The sequence below is a fragment of the Mustelus asterias genome, chromosome 23, assembly GCF_964213995.1.
Source record: "Mustelus asterias chromosome 23, sMusAst1.hap1.1, whole genome shotgun sequence".
Classification (NCBI taxonomy): Eukaryota; Metazoa; Chordata; class Chondrichthyes; order Carcharhiniformes; family Triakidae; genus Mustelus; species Mustelus asterias.
Genome location: NC_135823.1, coordinates 60648865 through 60676577, shown reverse-complemented (window position 1 = coordinate 60676577; position 27713 = coordinate 60648865). Strand labels below are relative to the sequence as shown.

Genomic DNA, 27713 nt, shown 5'->3' with positions numbered 1-27713 from the left:
TGACGTAGCTTAGAAAGGGAAACAAAAAAAGGATTTCCCTGGTTTGGATGGCTCAACCATCTGCAAATTTTGATGAAGCTTTCTGGAGAGATGGGGGGGGGGGAAAAAAAAAGAAAAGAATCAGGAGGTAAATATTTTAAACAAGCTGAATATTTAATTTTTCTTTCAAAGGTGAAAGCACTAAATGACCTACAAAAGAAAAAGCCAAAAAGTAGATTGAAAAAAATTCTCGAAGTACGTAGGTACTTTATTCAGAAGGGTCACTTCGGCCAGCATCCAGCACTTCTCGTCAATCTCAGTTCACAAGTGAACAATCCCCAGTAGTTTGGTGAGAGGAGCTAGAAGCATTAAAAATGAAACTGGGAGCTTTGATCATCTTGTATTTGGCTCATCATATAGCAGTATTGGTCCATGTCCATACTAAAGTATTGCAGCTGTGGCAGTTAGAATTATAGTCATGATTTAAAAAGAGAAATCAAACCAGAACGAGTGTTAAGTCCGCCGACATCTTTTTCGTTGGCAAGCTTCAGCGTCCACCGAGGAACTATCGGAATCACTGCCTGATGAGCTGCACGCTGCCTCTTTGCCACTGCCTTCGTGATTCATAGAGAGGACCCATCCCAATCGATTGCGGAGCATCCGTTTCAGGCCCGGGGGCAGGGGAAGAACCTCCAATTTGTCATTGTGATCAGGTAACAGCTGTCGGAGCCGTAGGCAGCAGAGGTACTGGAGAGAGGTTGGGGAGAAACAAGATCTAATCACTTTCATACTGCTCCTCGCTGCAGTTGAGCAAACCATTGGGAAGAATTTCTTGTTTTGAAGCTTAGTAGCTGCAACTCCTTGTAAAGAGAAAAAAAAAAACAAGCACTCATTATTGCCAGCTGAACACACACCATTACTGTCATTTCACAATACAGCTATTTTCAACTATTGCAAATATTACGACCACAGCGGATGTTACTTGCTGAGCAAGGCAAACCCCAGAGGAAAACTTGGCTTACTGATTATAACCCTTTTTGTTGGTTTTCTGAAAATGAGGGGAAAAAACCCACTGATCCTAGGAGCATTGGATTCCTGTAACATTTTTGGAATTTAAAACAAAAATCAAGAAAACCTGGGCACAAGTTACACAGTTAAATCAGTCTTACAAATCTCCCCCCAAAAAACACTTACTGATCACAACAGATAAGTAAATATCTTCTTGGCCAAACTCCCTTACATATTTTTAGCTCAAAATCTGATAATATTATTCAATGCAAAACTGCTGTCACATTAGTAAAAAGTATGTCAAGTAGTTCTTGGAAATCCAAGAAAATTCAGGAACAAAACGGTTTCTGGATGGCTACTTCAGATTTCACTCAGCACAGAGTTGTTCCAGGGTCTTCCCCACAGAGCCAACACAACATCGCTCCTTACAATATCCCCTTTCATTTAATCTTCAATCAGATTATCCTCAGTACCATTGAAACTGAGCTTTTCCAAAAATATAAAAACCGTTCAGGTGTTCCTATTGCCTCCTTTCAGTGGAAATAAAATTTAATACCCTTCCCTTGTTTAAGTCCCTTACTCTCCTCGAAACATAACAGTTCAAAAGCAAATCCTTAACTATCTCCAAATGCAAATTTTTAAACTTAACCTATTTACTTATAAATCCACTTTACAAATGTATGCCCTTAGCACCTTTACCTCTTTTTAATCTCCAACTCTCCAAGACAAGCTGTCTCTATTGATCTTTCCCCAGCTTAATTCAATCATATACACACAACTCACACGGCCTTTCTTACAGAACGGAATATGCCCCAATAATATTTAAAGTAACGCTAATGCTGGAGTCCATTATAAAAGATTTAATAACAGAACACTTGGAAAACAGTGGCAGGATTGGACAGAGTCAGCATGCATTTACAAAAGAAAATCAGGCTTGATAAATCTGCTGGAATTCTTCAAAGATGCAACTCGTAACATTGACGAGTGGGAGCCAAAGTTTATTTATTAGTGTCATAAGTAGGCCTACATTAATACTGCAATGAAGTTACTGTGAAAATCCCCGAGTCGCCACATTCCGGCGCTTTTTCGGGCACGAGGGAGAATTTTAACATGGCTAATGCACCTAACCAGCACGTCTTGGACTGTGGGAGGAAACCGGAGCACCCGGAGGAAACGCATGCAGATATGGGGAGAATGTGCAGACTCCACACGGATTTAATCAGGAATCGAACCCAGGTCCCTGGCGCTATGAGGCAGCAGTGTTAGCCACTGTGCCATCGTGCCACCAGTGGATGTGGTTTATTTGGAGTTTCAGAAGGCTTTGACAAAGTCCCACGTGGACTGGGAAACTGCATTGAGATGGATAGAAAACTGTTTGGTGGACAGGAAACAAAGAAATAAACAGGTTATTGCCGAAATGGCAGGCAGCGAACAGCAGGTAGCACAGGGATCAGGGCTAGGACCCTAGCTATATACAATATATATTAATGATGAGTGGGCAAATGCATGGTAGTTGCAAAATAATGTGGATAAATGTGAAGTTATCCACTTTGGTCACAAAAGCGAGGCGACAGATTAATATCTGAATGGTTATGGGTTTGAGAGAGGGGAATGTGCAATGAAACCTGGGTGTTCTTGTACACTAGTTTCTGACAGCAAGCATGTAGGTGCAACAGGAAGGCAAATGGCATGGTGGCCTTTAGAGCGAGAGGATTTGAGTACAGGAACAGGAGAAATTTGCTCACCCAGAGAGCGGTGAGCCTTTGGAAATCTCCACCACAGAAAGCAGTTGAGGCCATTACATTGTATGTTTTCAAGATGGAGTTAGAGAGTGTTTCTGGGCGAAGGAAATCAAATGGGGGGGGGGGGGGGGGGGAGGAGAAAAAGAGAAGAGGAGGAGCAGGAGCAGCTTACTGAGTTGGATGATCAGCCACGATCGTAATGAATGGCAGAACAGGCTCAAAGGGCCAATTGGCCTGCTGCTATTTTATATGTTTCGATATAAATTCAAACTGTTGCTCAAATATCATACTTTGGTTTTGTCAGAAAGAAATAAGCCCTTAAACATTCATGGTATATATGGTTGATGATTTTAGAATTTTCTCCTAAAGCGTAAAGTCATACTTCAGTAACCCATATAATTTACGCTTTCAAAGGATCATTGGTAACAGAATAGAATCAAAAACCAAGTTGGAAAATATTTCACTGTCAAATCTTTTAATTTACAAGATAATCTCAAGCAAGGGTAAACATTAATGCTATCAACTTAATATTGTCATTTGTATAAAACATGGTAAGACATTGAATTTTATGGAAAGTTACACTGTACAAAAGTTCTACAGGTTCAAGTAGCTTACATCAGCAGTGACACTTCACGCAATTTTCATATATATTTAACTTTTAAATTCAATTCAAAGCAGCTCTGCAGTGATGCAGCAAGATTACAACTGCAAGAGTATTTAAATTAAGTCACTAGGAAAAAGCAGGATTAGGCTATTGAGTTGGACAATCAGTCATGATCGTATTGAATGGTGGAGCAAGTTCGAAGGGTCAAATGGCCTCCTCCTGCTCTATCTTTTATGTTTCTATGTAGATGCCAATCTAGTAGAAAGTCCTGGTGGTCATTGGGAATGGATAACACTTGGATTTGACACTTGTGGAATCCTATCTTTTACATTTACAGAATATTGCTGAAGTCTGCTTGCAGCTTTAGGTTTAAAAAAAATTAAACCCCTCAAACATTTTAAACGTCTTGTAATTAGGACAGCATACTTTAAATAAATATGCCTAATTGTAAAGGAAAGTTTTATTGTAGCTCAGTTTGCAACAGTAGGGTCTGTGTGGAATTTGCACGTTCTCCCCGTGTCTGTGTGATTTCCTCCGGGTGCTCCAGTTTCTTCCCACAGTCCAAAGATGTGCGGGTTAAGTTGATTGGCCATGATAAATTGCCCCTTAACATCAGGGGGATTAGGAGGGTAAATATGTGGGGTTATGGGGACAGGACCAGGGTGGGATTGTTGTCAGTGCAGGCTCAATGGGCCGAATGGCTTCCTTCTACACTGTCGGGGCTTTATGAATATCCAACCTCCTGGTGATCAACAGGCAATTGTATTAAACATTTTAATTCAGGAGCACTAGGCAAGATAAAATTCCCACTACATAAAACTAAGCCATACCTATGCATTTCCTATTTTTGAAAAATGTCAGGGTACCATGCCAGGTATCCAAGTGAACACCTATGATGGAGCCTTGTCCGAATCTGGTTGAGAATTGAATCTTGGCACCTTTGTGATGTAAGACACCTACAACAAAATTAATTATAGATTTAAAAAAGCTTAACACCAGACAACTGCAACACTAGTACACGAGACAGGTTATTTTGTAAAGACATGCAAAGAAAGTAACTTTGGTATTTAGAATGTAACAAACTGATGGAAATTAAAAGGTTTGAAAGCTTGGTTTCAAAGTTCCTGGCCAAGTCCAAAGTGTACAAGTTCCAAGTATCTTTTTGCACATGGATCTTTTTCTTAAAGCTATTTCAAAAATTACACTATTAGAAATCAGGGTACAACAAAACATTTTTGCACTGGAGTCAATCCTGTTTGCACAGAATTCCATATGCTTACAAGCAACATTGTATTTGCTCAATTTGTCCCAGCTTTGCGGCTTGCATTTACCCATTTCCAGCCATTATCTCATTCAACTTGAGATTCAGGCGCTCATCAAAAAATAATAATTCAAAGCATTGGTAAAACAGCTCTCCAAGACTTGCAGTTCAATCAATGCTCTGCAGTACGGAAAAGTTCCTTCAACATATGGGCAACACTGTGGCACACTGGTTAGCACTGTTGCCTTACAGCGCTAGGTACCTGGGTTCAATTCCAGCTTCGGGTCACTGTCTGTTTGGAGTTTGCACATTCTCCTTGTACTGCGTGGGTTTCCTCAGGTGTTCTGGTTTCCTTCCACAGTCCAAAGATGTGCGGGTTAGGTTGATTGGCCATGCTAAATTGACCCTGGTGTCGGGGCAATTAGCAGGGTAAATATGTGAGGTTACAGGAATAGGGCCTAGGTGGGATTGTCGTCGGTGCAGAGTCGATCTGCCAAATGGCCTCCTTCCGCTCTGTAGGGATTCTATGATTTTATGAACAGCTTGGCTGGAAGTGGGATGGAGGAAGCTGTCATGGATTGAAGAGAATGACCGTATATACATAGTATAAACAATGCTTGCAGATACAGAGTTGAGAATACCATACAAATCACACAAATTTATAAAGAGGGCTGATATTCTCCCATTTAAAATATGGTCAAACAGCAGGACGACAAAGTACCCTATTTTTAACGATGTCACAAGAGGAGTACCTGTATAGGAGAGACCCCAACTATTTTCATCCTTTCCCAGTAAGCTGCAAAAGGTATGACGAAATTTGTCCAGTTTGACATCAGTTGTTCCTATTCCTACCATCTAAACAGTGCACAGAAATAAAAGACAGGACCAGTCAAATACATCAAGTTACAAAAAGATAAAGAATTTGGTCAGTATGATACCATGGATGTGTTTTTAAAAAAAGTTGTAAACATGAGTTTTCCCCTCTCTTGCGAATCTCTACAAAAATCACTAAAAAAAACAAATGAGAAAGTCACATCGTTTGGACTAAGAACATCAGATTATCAGTACAAGGCTGGACAATCTTCAATAGTTATGAAGACTTTGTTTAAGCTCAAAAAATCTTAAACCAGCCATTTAGTAATTAAACCTGATCGCCAGCCTTCTGCATGGCGAAAACTTCAACACTGAACAGATTCAGTTCATAATTTAACCATTCACGGTTTAGAATATTTCAATAACTTGGATGGACCTCCAGAATCTGGGACCAAAGGGTGGATTATTTTGTTTGACCAAAGCTGTATTGCTGTGTAGCTAAAGACAGTGGCACAGTGGTTAGCACTGCTGCCTCACAGCGCTAGGGACCCGGGTTCGATTCCCGGCTTGGGTCACTGTCTGTGCAGAGTCTGCACGTTCTCCCCTGTGTCTGTGTGGGTTTCTCCCACAGCCCGAAAGACGTGCTGGTTAGGTGCATTGGCCATGCTGAATTCTCCCTCGGTGTCCTCGAACAGGCGCCGGAATGTGACGTCTAGGGGCTTTTCACAGTAACTTCATTGCAGTGTTAATGTAAGCCTACTCATGACACTAATAAAATAAACTTTAAGCGTTCAAAGAATTCAGTCCCCACTTTGACTAGTCTGAACAGATGTTAACATAAGCCATTTTGTAGTTTTTCAGTATAACAGGTTTGCTGTACAACAGAAACCCCACCATTTAAAAAAGACCGAGCAATCATTTCAAATCAGCCAAAAAGCACCAATGTCTATTGCACTCAGTGTAGTGAGTGCAAATCGGAAAAGCTCACCAGCTGTTGTAAATTCCTTCAGGATTTGGCACTGTGGTTCAGTGGGCAACACTCTCTCACCTGTAAGACCTCAGATGTCATGGGTTCAAGTCCCATTCCAAGCACTTGAGCACATAATCCCTGGATGACACTTACAGTGCAGTACTGGAGGTGCTGTTCCCTGGTGCAATGTTAAACCAAAGCTCTTGTTTGCCCTCTCAGATTGATCTAACAGTTATTACACTGTTGCCACTTGCGAGTGTTAAGCACCATATATTTCAGGCAGAAGATATCCAGTGAATAGCAAATTCCCTTGTATACTTATTAGCTCTGACAAAAAACAAACAGGTGGGCGGTTACAACTTACACTACCCAGCATCGACTGCATGAACATACTTAAGAAATAAACATGACCTTATGGTACACTTACTCACATATACTTAATCCCCTCTTATGTGCTGCAGGGTTCAATCATGAGATTCACTAGTCTTGTTCAACAGACTAGCACTCTTTCTTTAAGCTAACTCATTAATTGGTGGGGACTGTAGTTCTTTTTAAAAAAATTTCATTCACTTGTTGACTTTGTAAGAAAAAAAGAACGAACCAGCACAGCCCAAAGCATGGAAAGAAAAGCTGGAGTTAACTTTTTTTTTTGGTCAGACTGCAATTAGAATTTTTAAAGATCCTATTCTGGCTCTACAGGAAATAGTGGAGAACAGGACAGACAGATGAGACAAAGGTGCTAACCAAAATATTAACATAGCTCCTGCTGGAACTTTCCTGTGTTAAAGGATGGATAACTGGAATAGGCACTTGCCTAAAACACCATCTGATAAGTATTTAGTTCAAAAATAAATCAAGATACAGCAAGAAAAATATCAACTTAACATTAGTGGTTAAAGTGAGCATGCACAAACACAAGACATAATGAAAATAAACTAAACATGTACAAAATTGGTTACCAAGTCCTTGATCCCAGCTTTAATCACACACAACGGCATTTAATGTTACACAGTTCCTTCAAGAAATAACACTTTTCCAGAAAGAATCCTTATGTGACAAAAGCTTATTGCACCAGGGACCTGGGTTCAATTCTGGCCTTGGGTCACAGTCTGTGCGGAGTCTGCACATTCTCCCAGTATCTGCGTGGATTTCCTCTGGATGCTCCGGCTTCCTCCCACGCCCCAAAGATGTGCAGGTTAGATGGACTGGCCATGCTAAATTGCCTCTTAGTGTCCCAAGGTGTGTAGGTTAGGGGGATTAGCAAGGTAAATACGTGGGTTTGAGCTTGGGTGGGACACTTTGTTGAAGAGTCGGTACAGACTCGATGGGCTGAACGGCCTCCTTCAGCACTGTAGGGATTCTATAATGTAATACCGTGTCTACATCTTAGATAGGTTTTACTGTACTTACCATGTCTGTGCCGTATACAGGGGATGTCATTTTTATTTCCCAGAAATGTTGACCTTCACTCATTTCTTTGTCCCCACGAATGGCTGCTGTCCCACAACTGTAATCCATGTGGAAATTCACTTCTCTGTTCTCGCAGCTCAGCAATGTAGCCGAGGACTTGGTAGAATCGTCCCACATCCATTCAAAATCTGCAGGAAAAAGAGTCTTAGTGAGCTACCATTACCACTAACGGTCATGTTTTACTCATTTACCCATTACAGGACCATCAAGAGTAGCTGACATAATGTGCAATAAACTGAAGAATTGTCCAAGCAAGTTTATAAAGGCATAAAAAGACATTTAGGGCGGAGCAGGAAAGACACTCAATTTCTCAAATTAGCGCTCAAGTTATTAGAATATTCCCCATAATCATCTTTGGAATTTTGAAAAACTGCAATGGTCTTGCCCCAACTCTTAAATCCTTTAAGTGAAATTACTCTGTCAATGCTGCAAAGTCAAATACAGAGCACATCAACTTTTCCTGTACATTCCATGACAGCTGAAGAAAAAAGGCTACGGGTCTATGCACATACACTATAATATGGATAGAGCGGTGCACAGTGGTTAGCACTGCTGCCTCACAGCACCAGGGACCCAGATTCGATTCCCGGCTTGGGTCACTGACTGTGTGGAGTCGGCACCTTCTCCCAGTGACTGCGTGGGTTTCCTCCGAGTGCTCCGGTTTCCTCCCACAGTCCGAAAGACGTGCTGGTTAGGTGCATTGGCCATGCTAAATTCTCCCTCAGTGTACCCGAACAGGCGCCAGAGCATGGCAACTAGGGGATTTTCACAGCAACTTCATTGCAGTTTTAATGTAAGCCTAGTTGTAACAGTAATAAATTAAAAAAACCAACAAGAAACACGGGAGTGATTGAAATAAAAACTAAAGTGTTGGAAAAACTCAGGTCTGGCATCATCTGTGGGACAGAAACAGAGAGTTAATCTCGAGTCCTCTTTGCGAGTGATTTGGATTTTACAGACTTGTACAGTTCAGATTTCTACCATTATGGTCATTAGAAGTGAGGAATTAGATTCCATCCTGAAAACCAGTCAGTCATTCATTGTCACAAAAAGCTGGCATGCAACTTCAACCGGTAATAGGGAAGGAATGGAATGTTGGCCTTTATTTCAAGGGAATGGAGTATAAAAATAGGAAAGTCTTGCTAAAACTATACAAGGTACTAGTTAGACTAGGGTTGGTAAGTTTGCTGACGACACCAAGGTAGGTGGTGTTGTGGATAGTTTGGAGGGATGTCAGAAGTTGCAGCGAGACATAGATAGAATGCAAGACTGGGCGGAGAAGTGGCAGATGGACTTCAACCCGGATAAGTGTGTGGTGATCCATTTTGGCAGATCCAATGGGATGGAGCAGCAGTATAAAATGAAGGGTACCATTCTTAGCAGAGTAGAGGATCAGAAGGACCTTGGGGTCCGGGTCCATAGGACTCTTAAATCGGCCTCGCAGGTGGAGGATGCGGTCAAGAAGGCGTATGGCGTACTAGCCTTCATTAATCGAGGGATTGAGTTTAGGAGTCGGGAGATAATGCTGCAGCTTTATAGGACCCTGGTTAGACCCCACTTGGAGTACTGCGCGCAGTTCTGGTCACCTCATTACAGGAAAGATGTTGAAGCCATTGAAAGGGTGCAGAGGAGATTTACAAGGATGTTGCCTGGATTGGGGGGCATGCCTTATGAGGATAGGTTGAGGGAGCTTGGTCTCTTCTCCCTGGAGAGACGAAGGATGAGAGGTGACCTGATAGAGGTTTACAAGATGTTGAGGGGTCTGGATAGGGTGGACTCTCAGAGGCTATTTCCAAGGGCTGAAATGGTTGCTACGAGAGGACACAGGTTTAAGGTGCTGGGGGGTAGGTACAGGGGGGATGTCAGGGGTAAGTTTTTCACTCAGAGGGTGGTGGGTGAGTGGAATCGGCTGACGTCGGTGGTGGTGGAGGCAAACTCGTTGGGGTCTTTTAAGAGACTTCTGGATGAGTACATGGGATTTAATGGGATTGAGGGCTATAGATAGGCCTAGAGGTGGGGATGTGATCGGCGCAACTTGTGGGCCGAAGGGCCTGTTTGTGCTGTGACTTTCTATGTTCTATGTTCTATGTTAGACGACAGCTGGAATACTGAACAGTTTTGGTCCCCTTATCCAAGGAGATATATATTGGCATTGGAGGCAGTCCAGGGAAGGTTCTTGGAGGGATTTTCCAATGAGGAGAGGTTGGGCCTGTACTCATTGGGAGTTTGGAAGATTGAGAGGCGACCTTATTGAGACATGGCATTTACTGTCAAGCCTCCTGAGAATCCCAAGAGGTTGTTTCCCCTTGTGGGAGAGTCTAGGGCCAGAGGGCATAATCGCAGTACGTGGGTCACTCATGAAGATAGATGAGGGGGGATTTCTTCTGAGGTCAGTGAATCTGTGGAATTCTTTACCGTAGAGGGATTTAGAGGTTGGTTTATTAAGTGTGTTCTAGGCAGAGATGGACAGATTTTTAAAATCAGTAAAGGAATCAAGGGTTATGACGATAAGGCAGGAAAGTGGAGTTGAAGATTATCTGATCAGTCATGATCTCATTGAATGGCACAGCAGACTCGATGGGCTGCTCCGACATCAGCTGGTCTCCATTTAGTCCACCTGAGGGCAGATCCAGCAGTTTAAAGTCAAAATGACAATGATATCAGAGATTCCTTAATTGGCAACAGAGTACACCATGCTGAAAATCAACTGCTGCAATGTACTGCAACCTCATTTTGACCAAGCTGATTGCTGCACCTCAATTGATACTAAATTCGCTAAGATGTGGTTTCCACTGGCACAATCTCATGCCAAAAATAGATACCGCAAATTTATTCACTTGCCACAGATCTGATGACTGATTTCTTAAAAGCTCCGAATTGTAGAATGAAGAATTGATGCTATAATTCTGAAGGGCACCAGGATTAAACATTCCACAAGATCCTTTTACATTTCCAATGCACTTATTAACTGCTATAAACTTGGGTGGTACCTAATCCCTTGAAAGTAAAGGCAATTTTGAATTCATTCTTACATTCATCCTCCTCTCCACAGTGACAGTCCTTCATGCGATGGAAGCTACGCATACTACCACAATATCGAGTGTCACTTTGGCTTACACAGTCACAGTAAGATTCTCCGGTCACAGGTAATGCTGTTGGGATTGATGGCGGCAAGTGGAATTCTGGCTCAGAGTCGGAGTCGCTGTGCTTTGAAGAGATGAAACAAAAGCCACATTAAAACAAAATTTCAAAATGATCTCATAGCACCAATTTTGTTACTGTACCATAAGCAGTTTTTTCCAACATAATTCCCCATTACTCCAGCAAGATTTAAAATCAATGACAAGAGTTTCAAAATCAGATGAAATTGAAATCTGACCCATATTTGATTTCCCCCACTCATTAATGTTTCAATCCAATAACTGGTGAGGTCTGTAAATAAGCAGCAAAACCAAGATTGGCAAAAAAAAGATTTTTCAAAGGCAGATGCTTGTGAATGCTTCCAGAAACAAGGCTTTGCAAGTAAAACTAGCTACACTAGTTCAAGCGCTGCTACAAAAGGAGCAACAGCTTTAACCTGATTGCAGGAATGTTTCATAGAATCGGACGGTGCAGAAGGAGGCCATTCAGCCCATCGGGTCTACACCGACCACAATGTCAGCCAGTCCCTACCCCCATGCATTTACTCTACCAAGTCCCCCTGACACTAAGGGACAATTTAACATGGCCAATCCACCTAACCCGCACATCTTTGGACCGTGGGAGGAAATCAGAGCATCCGGAGGAAACCCACGCAGACACGGGGAGAGCGTGCAAACTCCGCACAGTGACCCAAGCCGGGAATCGAACCTGGGTCCCTGGCGCTGAGACAGCAGTGCTAACCACTGTGCTGCTCGTTTGGTCAGCCCTCATCCATCAGTGGCAAATAAATATGGTCTAGCCTCAGCCAACCCGAGTTTTCCTCTTCTATATCATCTATAATGAAAGAGGAAAACCTTAGCATAATAATTACTGTTAACTTCACACCATTGCCACAGTGGACAACTATTGTACTTCAGTAAGGCCCAACACATGAGACAAATTGAGACTTGCCAACAATAAATACATTAAAAATTTAGCAACAATAGATAAATAAAATACAACAGCTGCTAGGAGGTCTGAAGTAAAAATAGGAATGATGGGAATATGCACGTCAGTTATCAGAAGAGAGGAAAACATTAAACATTTCAGGTCGATGATCTTTCAGCAGCATGGGTTCTGGTGAAGAGTTATCAGCCCAGAAGAGGAACAGGAGTAGACCGTTCAGCCCCTGGAGCCTGCTTCGCCACTCAATACCCTAATAAATTAATCAGTCACTATTTCCCTTCCATGAAACCACCCCGACTTTGCTGGATTAGACTATGACTTTAATGCGGAATTCCAAACTCAAATATTAATTCCGTTCCTTTCCAAAGATGCTGCCTGGCCCAAGTATTTGCAGTATTTTGTTTTACTTCGCAATAGGTTGTTTTAGTGGTACGTTTCTGAGAGCTCCAATTTCATTAAATACTGCAGAATCCAAAATATCACAATAACTACTCCATTTCTAGTCAAAACAAGCATTGTTATACTATTTTCTTGATTCAGTTGAAACTAAGTTACAGTTCAAGTCTGAGCTAGATACTGCCCCATAATTCGTCATCAAGTCAAATGCACTTTTAAGCAGTCCAGGTCTAAATACAAGACATGGACCACATCCAGGCTTGAGTAGCAAGTAACATGCCACACAAGTGTCAATGACCATTTTCAACGAGAGAAGATAGCAATCGCCCCATGACATTTAATGGCATTACCATCATTGATTCTCCCACTAACACCGAGGGTTACCACTGACTAGAAACTGAAATGGATTATCCATATAAGTAAATCTTTGGCTACAAGAGCAGGTGAGAAGCTAGGAATCCTGTGGTGTATAACACACCTTCTGACTCCCCTAAAGCCTGTCCACCATATTACAAGGCACAAGTCAGGAGTGTGATGGGACACTCTTCACTTGCCTGGATGAGTACAATACTCAAGAAGCTTGACACCATCCAGCACAAAGCAACTCGCATAATTGGCTGGCACCCCATCCACCACCTTCAATCTCACTCCCTCTACCACTGACTTAAGTGGCAGCAGCATGTACCATCTACAAGAGGCACTGCAGCAACTCACCAAGACTCCTTGGGCAACATCTGCTAGATCCATGGACACTGCCATCTAGGACGACAAGGGCAGCAGACACATAGGAACACCATCAGGCTTCCCTCCAAGCTACCCACCATCCTGGCTTGGAAATATATCACCTTTCCTTCACTGTCACTGGGTCAAAATCCTGGAACTCCCTCCCTAAAAACATTTTGGGTGTACCTACACCACATAGATTGCAGTGGTTCAAGGCAGCAGCTCACCACCACCTTCAAGGGCACCTAGGGATGGGCAATAAATGCTGGTTTAACCAGTGATGCCCACATTTCAAGAATCAATTTTTAAAAAATCATTCTGTGAATGAACTTTGCACCTATAGGAAGCTGATAGTAAAAAACTGTTCATTAGATTCATTAGTTCTAGGGTGCGGATTACAGTTTGGGGTCTGAAGAAGCCTTTAGTTATAGTCATATGTAGGTTAACACCAGGTCTTTGACACTTGGGAGCTATTTAGGGTATGTGCTTGAAGCTTTCTCCAAGCTTGCTGGCACACAAGGCTCTGACTGACCCAGAGGTGCAGGTCGTATGCTCTGACATCACTGTGGGTGGTACATATAGGGTTCCAACAATAACCCTACATGTGCCAGGCCGTTGTATCCCCCTTTCCATAACCTAGTCTGTAATCAATTCATGCAAGTGATTATAGTTTACCTAAAGTTGCCTTTAGTACATTAGGCTGCAACTTCCTCAGCAACCAGCAGCGGTCTACCACTCCGTGTCCACTTACCCGTGCCAAATTTCTGCTGTGTCAGGAAGCTGTGTCACTGGAGCTTCCTGACTCAGGCCAGGCAGGATCCAGGCAGCACAACTATCATAGAAGCCAGCAAAGTCAAACTGGGGAGGGGGGGTGAGGGGGGGGGGGTGTCCCAACACATCTTTGGGACAGCCCCCAAAATCAGACACCAAGGAAGTTACAGCCCATGATTATCACCTCACTGCTCCCCTTCAGGTCCTTGAATTCAAAGGTTCAGGTGGCCCGAGGACCTTGCAATTCTTACATAGCTTGCTCAGGCTCCCACTGGAGGAGTGGTAGGCTCTGCTGCTGCTCTTTCTTCCTGTAGATTGAGGTTACGGCAGCTGGGCAAGTTTTCATCCTTTTCTTCCATTTTTCTCATGTTGAAACACACTTGGTCGGCTTGGCTGTCGTGCACTGGTTGGTGGTCGCTACTTTCATGCGAGGTGAATGGACGTAGTGCTCGTATTCTCATCACTTGTACTTCTGCCATCATGTGGGTCACTGTGACATCTGTAAGTTTATGTTTCAAAATGGGCCAGTGGCCAATTGTTCACAATTTACCCAAATTTGAGTACTTCCTTCTTTTCCGATTGTTTGAGCTTATGAATCTTTTCATTCAGTTCAGCAACCTCTCAGCTAAGTGGAGTTGGCTATGTTTTTGCGTTCTAGAATAGAAGAATAGAATAGAAGCCCTACAGTACAGAAAGAGGCGATTCGGCCCATCGAGTCTGCACCGACCACAATCCCACTCAGGCCCTACCCCCATATCCCTACATATTTTACCCGCTAGTCCCTCTAATCCACGCATCCCAAGACACTAAGGGGCAATTTTAGCATGGCCAATCAACCTAACCCGCACATCCTTGGACTGTTGAACATGGACAACTTCACCTGGATATTCAGATCTATTTGGAATCTTTATTCAGTGGCCACCGATTGTTCCACAGGAATTTCTCTTACCTGCTTTCAGAGTCTGGATTTGCTATTCCATATCTCAACTTTCATGTTGTTCAGATTGGAGCGAGTTCAAGAAGTTCATTAGCTTTGGTTGTTAATTCTGCTCGAGTAACTGAACAGCCAGTTAACCTGATTTGCGCCAGACCTTTATACTGCAATCGGGGAAGTCTCTTTTATTATTTTGACGTTCTAAGAATTTAAAGTTACTCAACTGTTGAAAGCATCAAAGAGTTCAGTTAAAATAACTGCAGTTCTGAATCCAGAATCAAGCCCTAATTATCCATACACGTTGCCCATTGGTAATTCTCTATTGTGTGTCTACCCTATGTAATCTAATGCTTAGTGGCTAAAAAAAAAGGCAGCATGGACAAGTTGGGCCGAAGGGCCTGTTTCCATGCTGTAAACCTCTGACACTGCACAATGCTTACTAGAGATTTCTGATGCTTGGAGGCCATCAAAAGTTTTAATTCCATCAAAAAGAGGTGGCAACCCAGTGGTCTTGTCACTGGACTAATATTCCAGAGTGCCACGGTACAGTTCTGGGGACCGATTTGAATCCCACCACAGCAGATGGTGAAATTTGAATCTGGAATTGGAAGTGTAATGATGACCATCGTTGATTGTTGTAAAAACCCATCTGGTTCACTTGAGGTTCAATAGAGTCTTGTGCTGCAGTATGGAATCTTTAATCTCTGCCTTTAACATCCAAGTCTCTCTTTGGAGCTTTTTCCTCTGCATCTAGAGCTTGTTTTCAGGTCAGAATGCTTCACCACATTTTTTCTCTCAGTCTTCTGGCCTTTTAGTTTTTCCTCTACATTTTCTGTAAGGCTTTGGGTTTTTCCAAAAGCTGCAGCCATGTGTTAAGGAGCTTACTTCTGGAATACTACCTCTGATTGCTGTCTATTCTGCCTTTTTACTGTATCTTACTCACTCTTTTTGTGATCTTGCTAGGTCTTATGACTCCATGTTCATTTGGGTCTGTTGTAATGTCAGCCCTTTGTTATCTCGCAAGGTCCCTTGACTCTGCAGTTTCTTTTTCATGCTTTCGGCATCCACCCTTTACTGCCACCATGTTGTAGAGTGTTGGTTACAATTTGGTAGGTCTGAACAAGTCTTTGCTGTCATACATAGGCTAGCTATCAGAAATATACAGCAAAGAGTACAAGCTAGGAGCTGTCTCCATGCTGTCCAACATTGGGTACGGGTCAAGTGCTCTTACATCACTGTGGGCAGTACTGTACTCTGTCTGATTTGTGCCAGACCTTTATACTACAATCGGGAAAGTTTTTTTTTATTATTTTGAAGTTCTAAGAATTTAAAGTTACTCTACTGTTGAAAGCAGCAAAGTGTTCAGATAAAATAACTGCAGTTCTGAATCAAGCCCTATTTACTCATACACGCTGCCCATTGGTAATTCTCAAACGTGTGTTCATCCTATGCAATCTAAGTCCATCCCAAGAAGAGGAAAAGCAGTGAATATTATAAGCAGCAATTCCATTGATCACGGAATGGGAGAGCACTAGGGCAGAGACAAGCACTTCAGAGTTCGATTCCTGTCTGCACTTCACTTAGGCTTCAGCTAAAAAAGGGGAACTCAATCGGAGGGAGGAAATTAGATAATTCATTTATAGACTACTCAGTCTGTAAAAATGTTAGCAATGAAATATTTTGCGTCATATTATCTACCTGACCATCCGAGTCATAGCCAGCACCTGGACCTACTGATCCGTCAGGCATTACTACAGTCACAGCTTCAGCGTCTCGAATACCACTGTACACATACCGCCAGGCACGATTATTTCTGGTACGACGAGACATGGCGCTCCTAAAACCTGTAACATAGGAACATTTGCACTAAATTAGCAACAGGTTGGACAGTTTTTCCCCCCAAATAAACTGTTCTTAAAAAGGGACTAATAAATCAATCTATTTTCTTAGATAGCCTAGTAACCACTTCCCAAATAAGCCATCATGACAAGAATCTGTTGTACACACCAGGCACACTTTAAAAGCAGCAAGTGATGGGCAGAGGTAAGCAATCACACAACCAACAGACCAGATCCAAGCTCTGCAATCCTTCCACATAGTCACGAATAGCGATGGACAACAATTAACTAATTGAAGGACGAGGCGTCACAAATATCTTGATCCCAATGATGGAGGAGCCCAGCACATCAGTGCAAAAGACGAGGCTGGAGCATTTGTAACCATCTTTAGCCAAAAGTGCCGAGTGGATGAGCCATCTCAGACTCCTCCCAAGATCCCCGGCATCACAAGATGCCAGTCTTCAGCCAATTCAATTCATTCCACGTGATAATCACAAACAGCCGAAGGCACTATATACTGCAAATGCTATGCACCATGACAATATTCTGACAATAGTATTGAAGACTTGCACACTAGAACTAGCTGCACCCTAGTCGAGCTGCTCCAGTACATCTACAACACTGGCACCTACACAGTGACATTGAAAATTGCCCAGCTATGCCCTGTATACAAAAGGTTGCTCTGACCTGGCCAAAAACCATTCCAGCTTACCCTCGATCAAAGTGATGGGAAGGCGTCATCGATATTGCTATCAAGCAGCACTCTGCAATAACTTCACATCACTGTGGAGTTTGGGTTCCACCAGGGCCACGCTCCTGACCTCATTACAAGCTCGGTCCAAACATGGACAGAAGAGCTGAACTCCAGAAAGGAAGTGAGGCGAGTGACTGCCCTTGACATCATGGCAGCATTTGACCAAGTGTGGCATCAAGAAGCCTATGGGGGATCAGGAGAACATACACTGCTGGCTGGAGTTACACCGAGCACAAAGAAAGATGGCTGTCAGTTGTCTCCATTCCAGGACATCACTGCAGGAGATTCTCAGGGTAATATCCTGGGACCCAAACATCTTCAGCACATTGATGGCCTTCTCACAAGGGCTGAAGTGGGGATGATCGCTGATCATTTATACAATACTCAGCACAAGTTCTGTGCTGTACTGTTCTATGTTCTATGACTCCTCAGATACCGAAGCAGTCTGTGTCTGTATGCAGAAAACTTGGACAATATCTAGTTTTGTGCCAGGCAATGATTGCCTCCAACAAGAGAGAATCTAACATCTCCCAGTGACTGTCAATGGCATTACTGCCATCCAATCAACATCCTGGGGGACACCACTGACCAGAGATGAAGTGGACCAGCCATATAAATACTGTAGCTGCAAGAACATCAGAGGCTGGGAATTCTGCAGAGGCAGTTCCCTCCTGATTCCCCAAAGCATGTCCACCACCTTTAATGCTCAAATCAGGAGTGTGATGGAATACTCTCCCACTTGCCTGGATGGGTGCAATTACACCACCACTCAAGTTTGAAGCCATCCAGGACAAAGCAGCCCGCTTGGTTGGCACTCCATCCACCAAACAGTGGCAGCAGTGTGCATCATCTACAAGATGCAATGAAGCAACTCACCAAGGCTCCTGCGACAGCACCGTCACTATCTAAAAGGACAAGGGCAGCAGGTGCATGGGAACATCACCTTCAAGTTCCCCTCCGAGCCACATACCATCCTGACCTGGAAAGAAATTGCTATTCTTTCATTTGTTGCTGGGTCAAAATCCTGGAACCCCTTTCCCCAACAGCACTGTGGGTATACCTACAACACATGGACTGCAGTGGTTCAAGAGGCAGCTCATTACCACTATATTTTCAAGAGCATTCAGGGAATACTGGCCTAGCCAGTGATGTCACAGACTTACCGTTGCAAAAATGGTAACTGATGTATACACATTCTACCATTTTAAATCCTGACCCTCATCTGTCTATTGCAAGGACAAGGTCCATTGTAATATCAAGGTCCGAGAGTTCAATACATCTATCAGTTGAGGCTTGCTTTGGAATATTATGGTCATTTTCCTTTTGCATTGCTTAATATCGACAATCTTGAGGCAATAGGGCATAGTTAGCACTGCTGCCCCTCAGGGCCAGGGACCAGGATCGATTCCCAGCTTGGGTCACTGTGTATGGAGTCTGCACATTGCCCCCATGTCTGCATGGGTTTCCTCCAGGTGCTCCGGTTTCCTCCCACAGTTCGAAAGACGTGCTGGTTAGGTGCATTGGCCGTGCTAAATTCTCCCTTAGTGTACCGGAACAGGCGCTGGAATGTGGCGCCTAGGGGATTTTCACAGTAACTTCATTGCAGTTTTAATGTAAGCTTACTTGTGACACTAATAAATAAACTTTAAAACTGTAAGCGAAAGATGTTCCTTTGTGCAGCAAGCAAATAGATTGTTCACAGAAAGAGCATAATTATCTCCAATCCACAATTGAGGCCGATGATGCATGCCCAGTGGTTGAAGAGTGCAAGACTTAATTTTCATATTAAAGTCTCGTATTCTGAAAAGATTTTTCTTGTGCTGAAAATGAAAGCCAGTTATGGTTATTGACATGATGATTGCATCTTCCTTCATCACATTCCTGTCTGATAAATGAGAACTGTGTTGCTCACAGCATTACTGACAGTGATGTGCATTGTTGATTTATGACTCTTTCACAGGCTTAAAATGTTGATACACTGGCTGCAGCAGGATGCAGTCATTGCGCATTGTGGAAATTAAGTGAAAGGATGAAAGAAAGACTGTTGTCTCTTAGTTACTGATCAGATACGCAATGCCAAACTTGAAAACAAGCGGGTGCACAGCAGACCAAGTGATCACTAGTCTTTTTTTGGAACAAGGCAAGAAAAACAGAAATCTATTGGATCCATCTTGAAAGATGGATATGCATTCTGCAAATTTCCTTCCTCAATGTTTTAGCATTTCCCACACGTGATCCCACAAAAATCATGCCATAAATAGCAATTCTGCGGATCAATCATGCATGGTCACAAAGTCATGAGACTTTAAATCCTTTGTTTAATGTGCAAACATAAGTTTGCAGGCTATCATAGCAGACCTTACCAACTAGGGTGACAAAGTAAAAGATCAGCAAATACAAACACCAGATCTTCATGATGACCTCTCCTGACTGGAAAAAATATCTAATTCACTAAAATGAAGGTGTAAAACACACTGCATAGACCAAAGGCAGACAAAAATATATCCCCATGTAACATGGTCAGAAGATGCTTGTGTGCCCTACGCAACTCAACTCCAGAAGAGTCAGATTATAGAATGTTGTATTGCATTGAGAATTTAGAACCAATACTAAAAGTAGTCCATATTACCAGTCCCCACGCAGCCACCTTCCAAACATATCATGGGATTAAAATTAAAAGTTATGCTGAAACCCCCAAAGCCCAGAAACACTGCCTTTCAGTCCCTTTTGAAAGAAAAAAAGTAGTCAGAAAATTATATGCAACAAACACAGAAAATGGAAAGTATCAGCAGGTCTGACAGCAATTGAGAGAGAACAGAGCAAACGTTTCGAATTTGGATGACGCTTCATCAGGGCAATTACCCATCAGAGAAATTATATCCCAACTTGTTTTAGCAAACGGTCTATAATACGGAATGAAAACCGTAAGGAGTTGGATTACAGTCAGTACACAGCTCGAAAGAAAATGGTGCCTAACCAATTGTATTACTATTTGAGTAAACAAAAATAATAAAATCATTTACTGAATATCAGTGTTTAAAATGCATATCACATGATACCACAAGTTGGTTATGGTAGAGAAAATAACACATGGAATTAAGGTGGGTTCACAGCAACAGAGATAGTTTGGGGGTGGGGGGGGGGGGGTGGGTCATGACTACCTGACCCATACTATCTTGAAGTGTAGTCACGGTTGCAATTCAGGAAACAAAGCAGCAGCCAAAATGCATAATCAGCAAACAGCCACAAACAACAGCACGCTAATGATCAGATCATTTGTTTTAGTCAGGTTAAACTGAGGGATAAATATTGGCCAGGACAGTGGGGCCAACCCTGCTTAGCAAAAGAGTTCATGGAGACGAGACCACAAGTTCATAAGATATAGGAGCAGAATTAGGCCATTCGGCCCGAGTCTGCTCCGCCATTCGATCATGGCTGATATGCTCCTCATCCCCATTTTCCTGCCTTCTCCCCATAACCCTTCAACCCATTACCAATTAAAAATCTGTCTAACTCCTCAAATTTACTCACTGTCCCAGCATCCACAGCACTTTGGGGTAGCGAATTCCACAGAGTCACAACCCTTGGGGGGGGGGGGGGGGGGGGGGGGGGGAAAGAGTGGTTTCTCCTCAACTGTTTTAAATTTGCAACCCCTTATCCGAAGACTATGACCTCTTGTCCTAGAATGCCCCACTAGCAGAAGCATTCGCTCCATGTCTACTTTATCCATACCTGTCATCTTCTTGCATACCTCAATTTGATCTCCCCTCATTCTTTTAAATTCCAGAAAGTATCGGCCTAAACTGTTCAATCTCTCTTCATACGACAAACCCCTCACCCCTGGAATCAATTTGATAGCCATAATTTACTAGCAAGGTCAATTGTCTATGCCTTATGGTTTTATAAGGCAGGAGAATGGGGATGAGAAAAATATCAGCCACAATTGAATGGCGGAGCAGACTCGATGGGCCGAGTGGCCTAATTCTGCTCCTGTGTCTTATGGTCTAAGGTGAATTTTAAAAAGATTGAGAAAAATGCAGCTAAGGTAGAAAAATTTTAAGCTTAGGAAAGGAAGCCACTTAAAATATACAAGCATTAAAATTGAACTAAGTATTCCTCAGAACAATGAGACCAAGTAAAGAAAAATGTTAATTGAATGTACGTTAAAAATGTGGGGGAGAAAAGAATGTAAGGGATTAAAAGGAAATGCCAGTTAGCAATTATGCTGCGCAATCTTCCTAAATTTACTAATTAAATCCATTTTAATGACAGAACACTTTAATACAAAAGCTGCAAATCACATTCTGTTCCCCACATTACCATATTTTGATATTCACTGTAGTAATTCCCCGCGGGCAGCCTCGAGGCCTCATCTGTTCTAATGGGCTGCTTTTTTTCCAGTCTGCTGAATTTTCAACTTTAAACTGCAGCTGAATTAATGAAACCTCAAAGCTTCATTCAATTTTTTTCATCATCCCAGAATCAAGTAGCTATTTGTTTGCATTTATTAGTTTTTGTGGATTCTCTGGAGTATATCCAGTAAATCTCCAAAGTAGAGGACACTGCAGCCATTGGAGAGTCAGCTGATAAGATATCTTGATAATATAGGAGTGCCTCAACAAGCCATTAGCCAACTGTCCTGTGGTCAGGCTTAGGTTCCCAGAGTGGAAATCTAGTCATTGGTATACAATTTGAACCCTTACATTTTAAATCTTTATTTATTAAACCATACAGCAATCTTAGTCCTGGAGTAACCCCTCAATTTTACTAGGAATTTTATTCTACCAGTCTGGATTGGGCTTGGATCCAGATTTGGAAGTGTCTCACTCAGTCCCAATAATTTTCACTAATTAAAGCAGCCAGCCATAAAGACTAAGGTGGCAACAAGAGAGGAAAACTGGCATTTCAATAACTCACCTGCAACCCCAAATAAGGTCAAGTATTCTTTATCCAAAACCTTTGGGAGGATTGTGTTCAGGTATTTTTGAATTTTGGCTGTGAAATCTACCACATGTACAGCAGGACTACTTACATTGCAATAGCCCAAGCTGGCTATAGTCTATAAATTCTAAGTTGTTTCTCAATATGTCAACTCTTACACACCCTATTTCTTAACTATTAACTTATTCTTGCCTGCAATTTTAACATACTAAAACAGTTCTTGGATGTGTTTGGTTTTCTGATTTATTGGTAAAGGATATTTAACTGCCTTTTCACACAGCCAATTTTGGTAACGTAACCATCAACAAGAGGGCATGGTTAATTTTAATCTCCGAGGGACAAGAGAAGGAAAAGACTTTGGACATGACTCCAAAGAATGACTCATTGCATAATGCGATTTTGTATTTGGGGACATGCCATTAAAAATCTTAGGTTATGTGCAAGTGGCCAGGCGAAAAGAAATGAATGAACACATTCTAACATTTCTAAAAACCTTGGAATAAAGGCAAAGGCCTATTTCATGACAGTTAATGATTTATACAGGAAGAAAAAAAGAGAGCCTTGTAGCAAATTTTAAGACATTAAGATGCTAGACAGTCATTTGAGTCTCCCTCAAATGAACATGCATTGAGCTGGATTGATAATTTTATCAATTATTGCTTAGACTGGTTCACAGAATGGTGGCAAACAGTCTACTGTCACAATTCAATCACATTGGCCTCAAGGAGGTTTGTTTCAGGGTTCCTACTCTTTGAGACACAAACAATGGCTTGATAACATCATGATGTGGAGATGCCGGTGTTGATAACATCAAGCATAATAAAAGATCAAACACTGGGAGAAATGTTTTTCACAAAAAGCTGACAAGTTATTTGGGTTCAGTATTTAGTAGACTGCAAGAGCGCAAAAGCTTGGTGAAACATAGCCAAGGGGATGGAAGAGTCCAGACACAGGAGGGCCAGGTTTGCCAGGCAGAAATTTAGTTACAGCATGTAAAGCAACACCATTTGCCTTGCAGTGCACAAAATAAAAGTGGCAAAACACAGAATATCCACATTTTCTCAGGCCATGGTTTGATATAGGTTTTATGATGATGCAAACAAATTAAAAAAGGTATGCGCATGAAAGCAGGGCTTCTCTGAGAAGTTCTCAGTCAGGGGAGGAAGTAGCTTTGTCAGGACAACTAAATCAAGGCAACAACAGAAGCCAGCAGAATAACAATCAACCCATTTGTCACACTGGTATGGAAATTTGGGAGAGAAGATAATAAATCCCAAACAAATAGAATCCTTAACTCAGCTTGCATTCCTCCATAGATTTTAAAATGGCGTTAAATAGCACTGGAGGGGGTGCAGAGGAGATTCACTAGGTTGATTCCGGAGTTGAAGGTTGGCTTATGAGGAGAGACCGAGTAGACTAGGGCTATACTCATTGGAATTCAGAAGAATGAGGGAAGATCTTATAGAAACATAAAAGATTATGAAGGGAATAGATAAGATAGAAGCAGGGAACTTGTTCTACTGGTGGGTGAAACTAGAACTCGGGGGCATAGCCTCAAAATAAGGGGAAGCAGATTTAGGACTTTTTTTAGGACAGAATTAGGAACTTCTTCACCCAAAGGGTTGTGAATCTGTGGAATTCCCTGCCCAGTGAAGCAGTTGAGGCTACCTCATTGAATGTTTTTAAGGCAAGGATAAATTTTTGAACAGTAAAGGAATTAAGGGCTATGGTGAATGGGCGGGTAAGTGGAGCTGAGTCCACGAAAAGATCAGCCATGATCTTATTGAATGGCGGAGCAGGCTCGAGGGGCCAGATGGCCTACTCCTGCTCTTAGTTCTTATGTTCTTAAAGCAAACTGTATATATTCACCAAGATCATTGCAGAGTTCAAGAACTACAGTTATGAAGAGAGTGAAGATTCTGGAACCATTTCCAATTTGGCAAAGGAGATTTTTAAAAAACAGGTTTTGATGGCAAGGTTGGTGGCAGGAGGAGAATAATAATTAATAATTTCCTTTGATTAAAGCAGCATTTTATCTTGGGGCTATTAAATGAGGGCTCTGACAAATCTGTTAGAGTTCTTTGAAGAGATAACAAATAGGTTAGACCAAGGAGAGCCAATGGATGTTATCTATCTTGACTTCCAAAAGGCCTTTGACAAGGTGCCTCACGGGAGACTGCTGAGTAAAATAAGGGCCCATGGTATTCGAGGCAAGGTACTAACATGGATTGACGATTGGCTGTCAGACAGAAGGCAGAGAGTTGGGATAAAAGGTTCTTTCTCAGAATGGCAACCGGTGACAAGTGGTGTCCCGCAGGGTTCAGTGTTGGGGCCACAGCTGTCCTCTTTATATATTAACGATCTAGATGACGGGACTGGGGGCATTCTGGTCAAGTTTGCCGATGATACAAAGATAGGTGATGGGGCAGGTAGTATTGAGGAGGTGGGGAGGCTGCAGAAAGATTTAGACAGTTTAGGAGAGTGGTCCAAGAAGTGGCTGATGAAATTCAACGTGGGCAAGTGCGAGGTCTTGCACTTTGGAAAAAAGAATAGAGGCATGGACTATTTTCTAAATGGTGACAAAATTCATAATGCTAAAGTGCAAAGGGACTTGGGAGTCCTAGTCCAGGATTCTCTAAAGGTAAACTTGCAGGTTGAGTCCGTAATTAAGAAAGCAAATGTAATGTTGTCATTTATCTCAAGAGGCTTGGAATACAAAAGCAGGGATGTACTTCTGAGGCTTTATAAAGCACTGGTTAGGCCCCATTTGGAGTACTGTGAGCAATTTTGGGCCCCACACCTCAGGAAGGACATACTGGCACTGGAGCGGGTCCAGCGGAGATTCACACGGATGATCCCGGGAATGGTAGGCCTGACATACGATGAACGTCTGAGGATCGTGGGATTGTATTCATTGGAGTTTAGGAGGTTGAGGGGAGATCTAATAGAAACTTACAAGATAATGAACGGCTTAGATAGGATGGACGTAGGGAAGTTGTTTCCATTAGCAGGGGAGACTAGGACGCGGGGGCACAGCCTTAGAATAAAAGGGAGTCACTTTAGAACAGAGATGAGGAGAAATTTCTTCAGCCAGAGAGTGGTAGGTCTGTGGAATTCATTGCCACAGAGGGCTGTGGAGGCCGAGACGTTAAGCGTCTTCAAGACAGAAATTGATAAATTCTTGATTTCTCGAGGAATTAAGGGCTATGGGGAGAGAGTGGGTAAATGGAGTTGAAATCAACCATGATTGAATGGTGGAGTGGACTCGATGGGCCGAATGGCCTTACTTCCGCTCCTATGTCTTATGGTCTTATAGTGCTTTGCAGGTAGTATCAGAGGCAGAAATCTCTATCTTTTAAGAGAAAAGACGAAGAGATGCTGAAAATAAGGGCAGTGACAATACTGCAGCATTAACTTTACTCTGACACCAACAACAAGTCGCTTTTTCAGTTGAAAGCTTCTATTACATGTGCATTATCAATTAGATTTTGCATGCCATTTTTAAAAACACCGATATGCAATATTAAGTTGTCCATTTATTGCCAGACGGAGATTGCATAAAGGAAGCACTCAAGTGCACGGATCGCCATTAGCAAAAACATAAATAATGAACACATTTATGATTTCACTGCAGCAAAGATTGCAATTCTTTCTGCACCCCATCTTGGGCAAAACAGTCAGGGCCTGGGGGAAAACAAACTGATATCAGTTTTGACAGTCTCAGTCACATGTAGATGGACAGATTCCACTGTACAGTACACAGCACAGGAATAGCTGATATTAACATAGATTTTGCATAACATTTTGCAATTCCAATACAGAAACTCCACTAGAAAAGAAATACTCCCAAATCTTCAAAGAAACACCCTTTTTTAGTAGGCATTCATCCCATGGAAACTGCCAGGATCACTTTATAGAAGTCCAAAAAGAGAGAAACATGACACACTGGCTGCCAAACATACAAAGTAATTGGCATTTTCGGAAATTTAAAATGTGGGTCAGCCCCACACCAAAACCAAACTTTAAAAAGATTACCCAGAGTAAAATTTCAAAACATAACAACCCTACTAAAGTAGAATTCAATTCCAATCCCAATGATCTAACAAACACCATCACAAGTACCCTGATCACACCTCAAGCCTTTGGTCTCAAAGGCACACTCTTCAGTGTGCTCCTGTTTGTCCTACAACACCACAATCAGTTGTTCAAGTTTAGATCCTAATCAATCCAATTCACCACATTCCCTCCTCTCCCCCCTCCCCCCCAAAAAATACTCACACACCACTGCGAGTTTTAAAAGAAAAAGGTGATTGGATTCTAAAATAAACTGCATTCCTTCTCATTCGGAGGAGAAACAGACCTGCATTTTATTGGAAGCAGTATCAGGACCACGAATGGTGGTTCGTGGTGGACAGGTTCATCATCAGAGGGTGGGTGCAGATGGGGATACAAACACACACACATACACAACTTGGCCCACCTGAGCTGAGAGCAAGATTAAAAAAAGCTGACAGCTCAGACTCACCCAAGATACCAATGTGACCAGCCAGCTCACGCATGCAACCCATTAACAGACGTGTATAAAAAGCTGCCCAGGCATGAACTGTGTGCATATGCATGTGTTTGTTGTGTATATATATATATATATATATATATATATATGTGAATGTATATACACTTATTAGCATATATAATATAAAAAAGACTATGTTAAAGGAATGGGGTCAGGGAATTACATCGAGTTAAGGCGTCATGCAGATAATCAATGTGCAATAACTCGCCGACAGATTTGAAGCTACAACAAAAACCACTTCGTAATAAAAGGGATTTGCCTTTATTTATTATTTATTAGCATTGCACAGATGTATACCAGCCTCCCCCCCCTCTGTAATATGTGTATTAAATTTACAGTGTGCGAAGGTGAAGCCATTGACAACCATTCAGACCGACTGGGCTGAGGATTTTGCCCCAGGCGCTTCTCCTCCTCCACCCCGGAGAGAGTGCTGCACAAAGCGGGGGAGCCCGTCACTCGAGCCCCCGGTCCCGCAGGCCTCACACCCCCACCACACACACACACACACATAAAAACACCACAGAAAAATAAAGCCTCTCCCGTCCATATAATCTACCCCGCGGCGGCACCGTCCAAAAACCGAGAGAAGAGGGGAAAAAAAAGCTGTTTATTTTCAACGGTCACCCACCTTGGTTAACTCCCTCTCTCTCGCGCGCGCTTCCTGCCCGCCCTCAACTAGTGCCCGCTCAACCTACGCCGCCCCCCTCACTGTCTTCTATATATAGACTGGTGGCTCAACCAAACTTGAATCTCCGCCCTCAGTCTCCGCCCCGCCCCCTCAGTCTCCACCCCATTCGCCCATCCGACCCAAACGTCCTTCGCGATCCGTCCGCTGGTTGAACAATCGGCA

General features: G+C 42.6%; 2 protein-coding genes across 4 annotated transcripts in view; one reads left to right on the top strand and one right to left on the bottom strand.

Annotated features, from left to right (window-relative positions):
* LOC144510449 (structure-specific endonuclease subunit EME2-like) overlaps window positions 1-324 on the top strand; it is a 48874-nt gene extending 48550 nt beyond the window's left edge. The window contains exon 9 of the mRNA XM_078239892.1: window positions 172-324. Coding sequence (XP_078096018.1) covers window positions 172-324 — 153 coding nt within the window. The remainder of the gene's footprint in view (window positions 1-171) is intronic.
* On the bottom strand, window positions 131-27599 carry LOC144510826 (SPRY domain-containing SOCS box protein 3-like). Of its 3 annotated transcripts, none has more exons than XM_078240768.1 (7): window positions 27492-27599; window positions 16456-16601; window positions 10880-11054; window positions 7788-7975; window positions 5347-5449; window positions 4164-4289; window positions 131-839 (listed from the first exon to the last, which is right to left on the bottom strand). In XM_078240768.1, the coding sequence occupies exons 2-7, from the start codon at window positions 16585-16587 to the stop codon at window positions 493-495; spliced, it is 1071 nt and encodes a 356-aa protein (XP_078096894.1). In that variant the 5' UTR covers window positions 16588-16601; window positions 27492-27599; the 3' UTR covers window positions 131-492. The 3 variants fall into 3 exon arrangements, with proteins under 3 accessions (XP_078096894.1, XP_078096896.1, XP_078096895.1); XM_078240770.1 differs by having other exon boundaries at window positions 10880-11049; window positions 27492-27556; XM_078240769.1 differs by having other exon boundaries at window positions 10880-11049; window positions 16553-16601; window positions 27492-27556.
* Window positions 27600-27713: the final 114 nt, after the last annotated feature.

Bases quoted from the DNA above. Each gene is read 5' to 3' on its own strand.
- LOC144510826 (XM_078240768.1), bottom strand. From the start codon at position 16,587: ATGTCTCGTCGTACCAGAAATAATCGTGCCTGGCGGTATGTGTACAGT. The intron at 4,290-5,346 runs GTACTCCTCTTG...ATTTTGTTGTAG, and splicing joins TTGGGGTCTCTCCTATACAG to GTGTCTTACATCACAAAGGT. The intron at 840-4,163 runs GTATGGCTTAGT...TCTCTTTACAAG, and splicing joins CAAAAATAGGAAATGCATAG to GAGTTGCAGCTACTAAGCTT.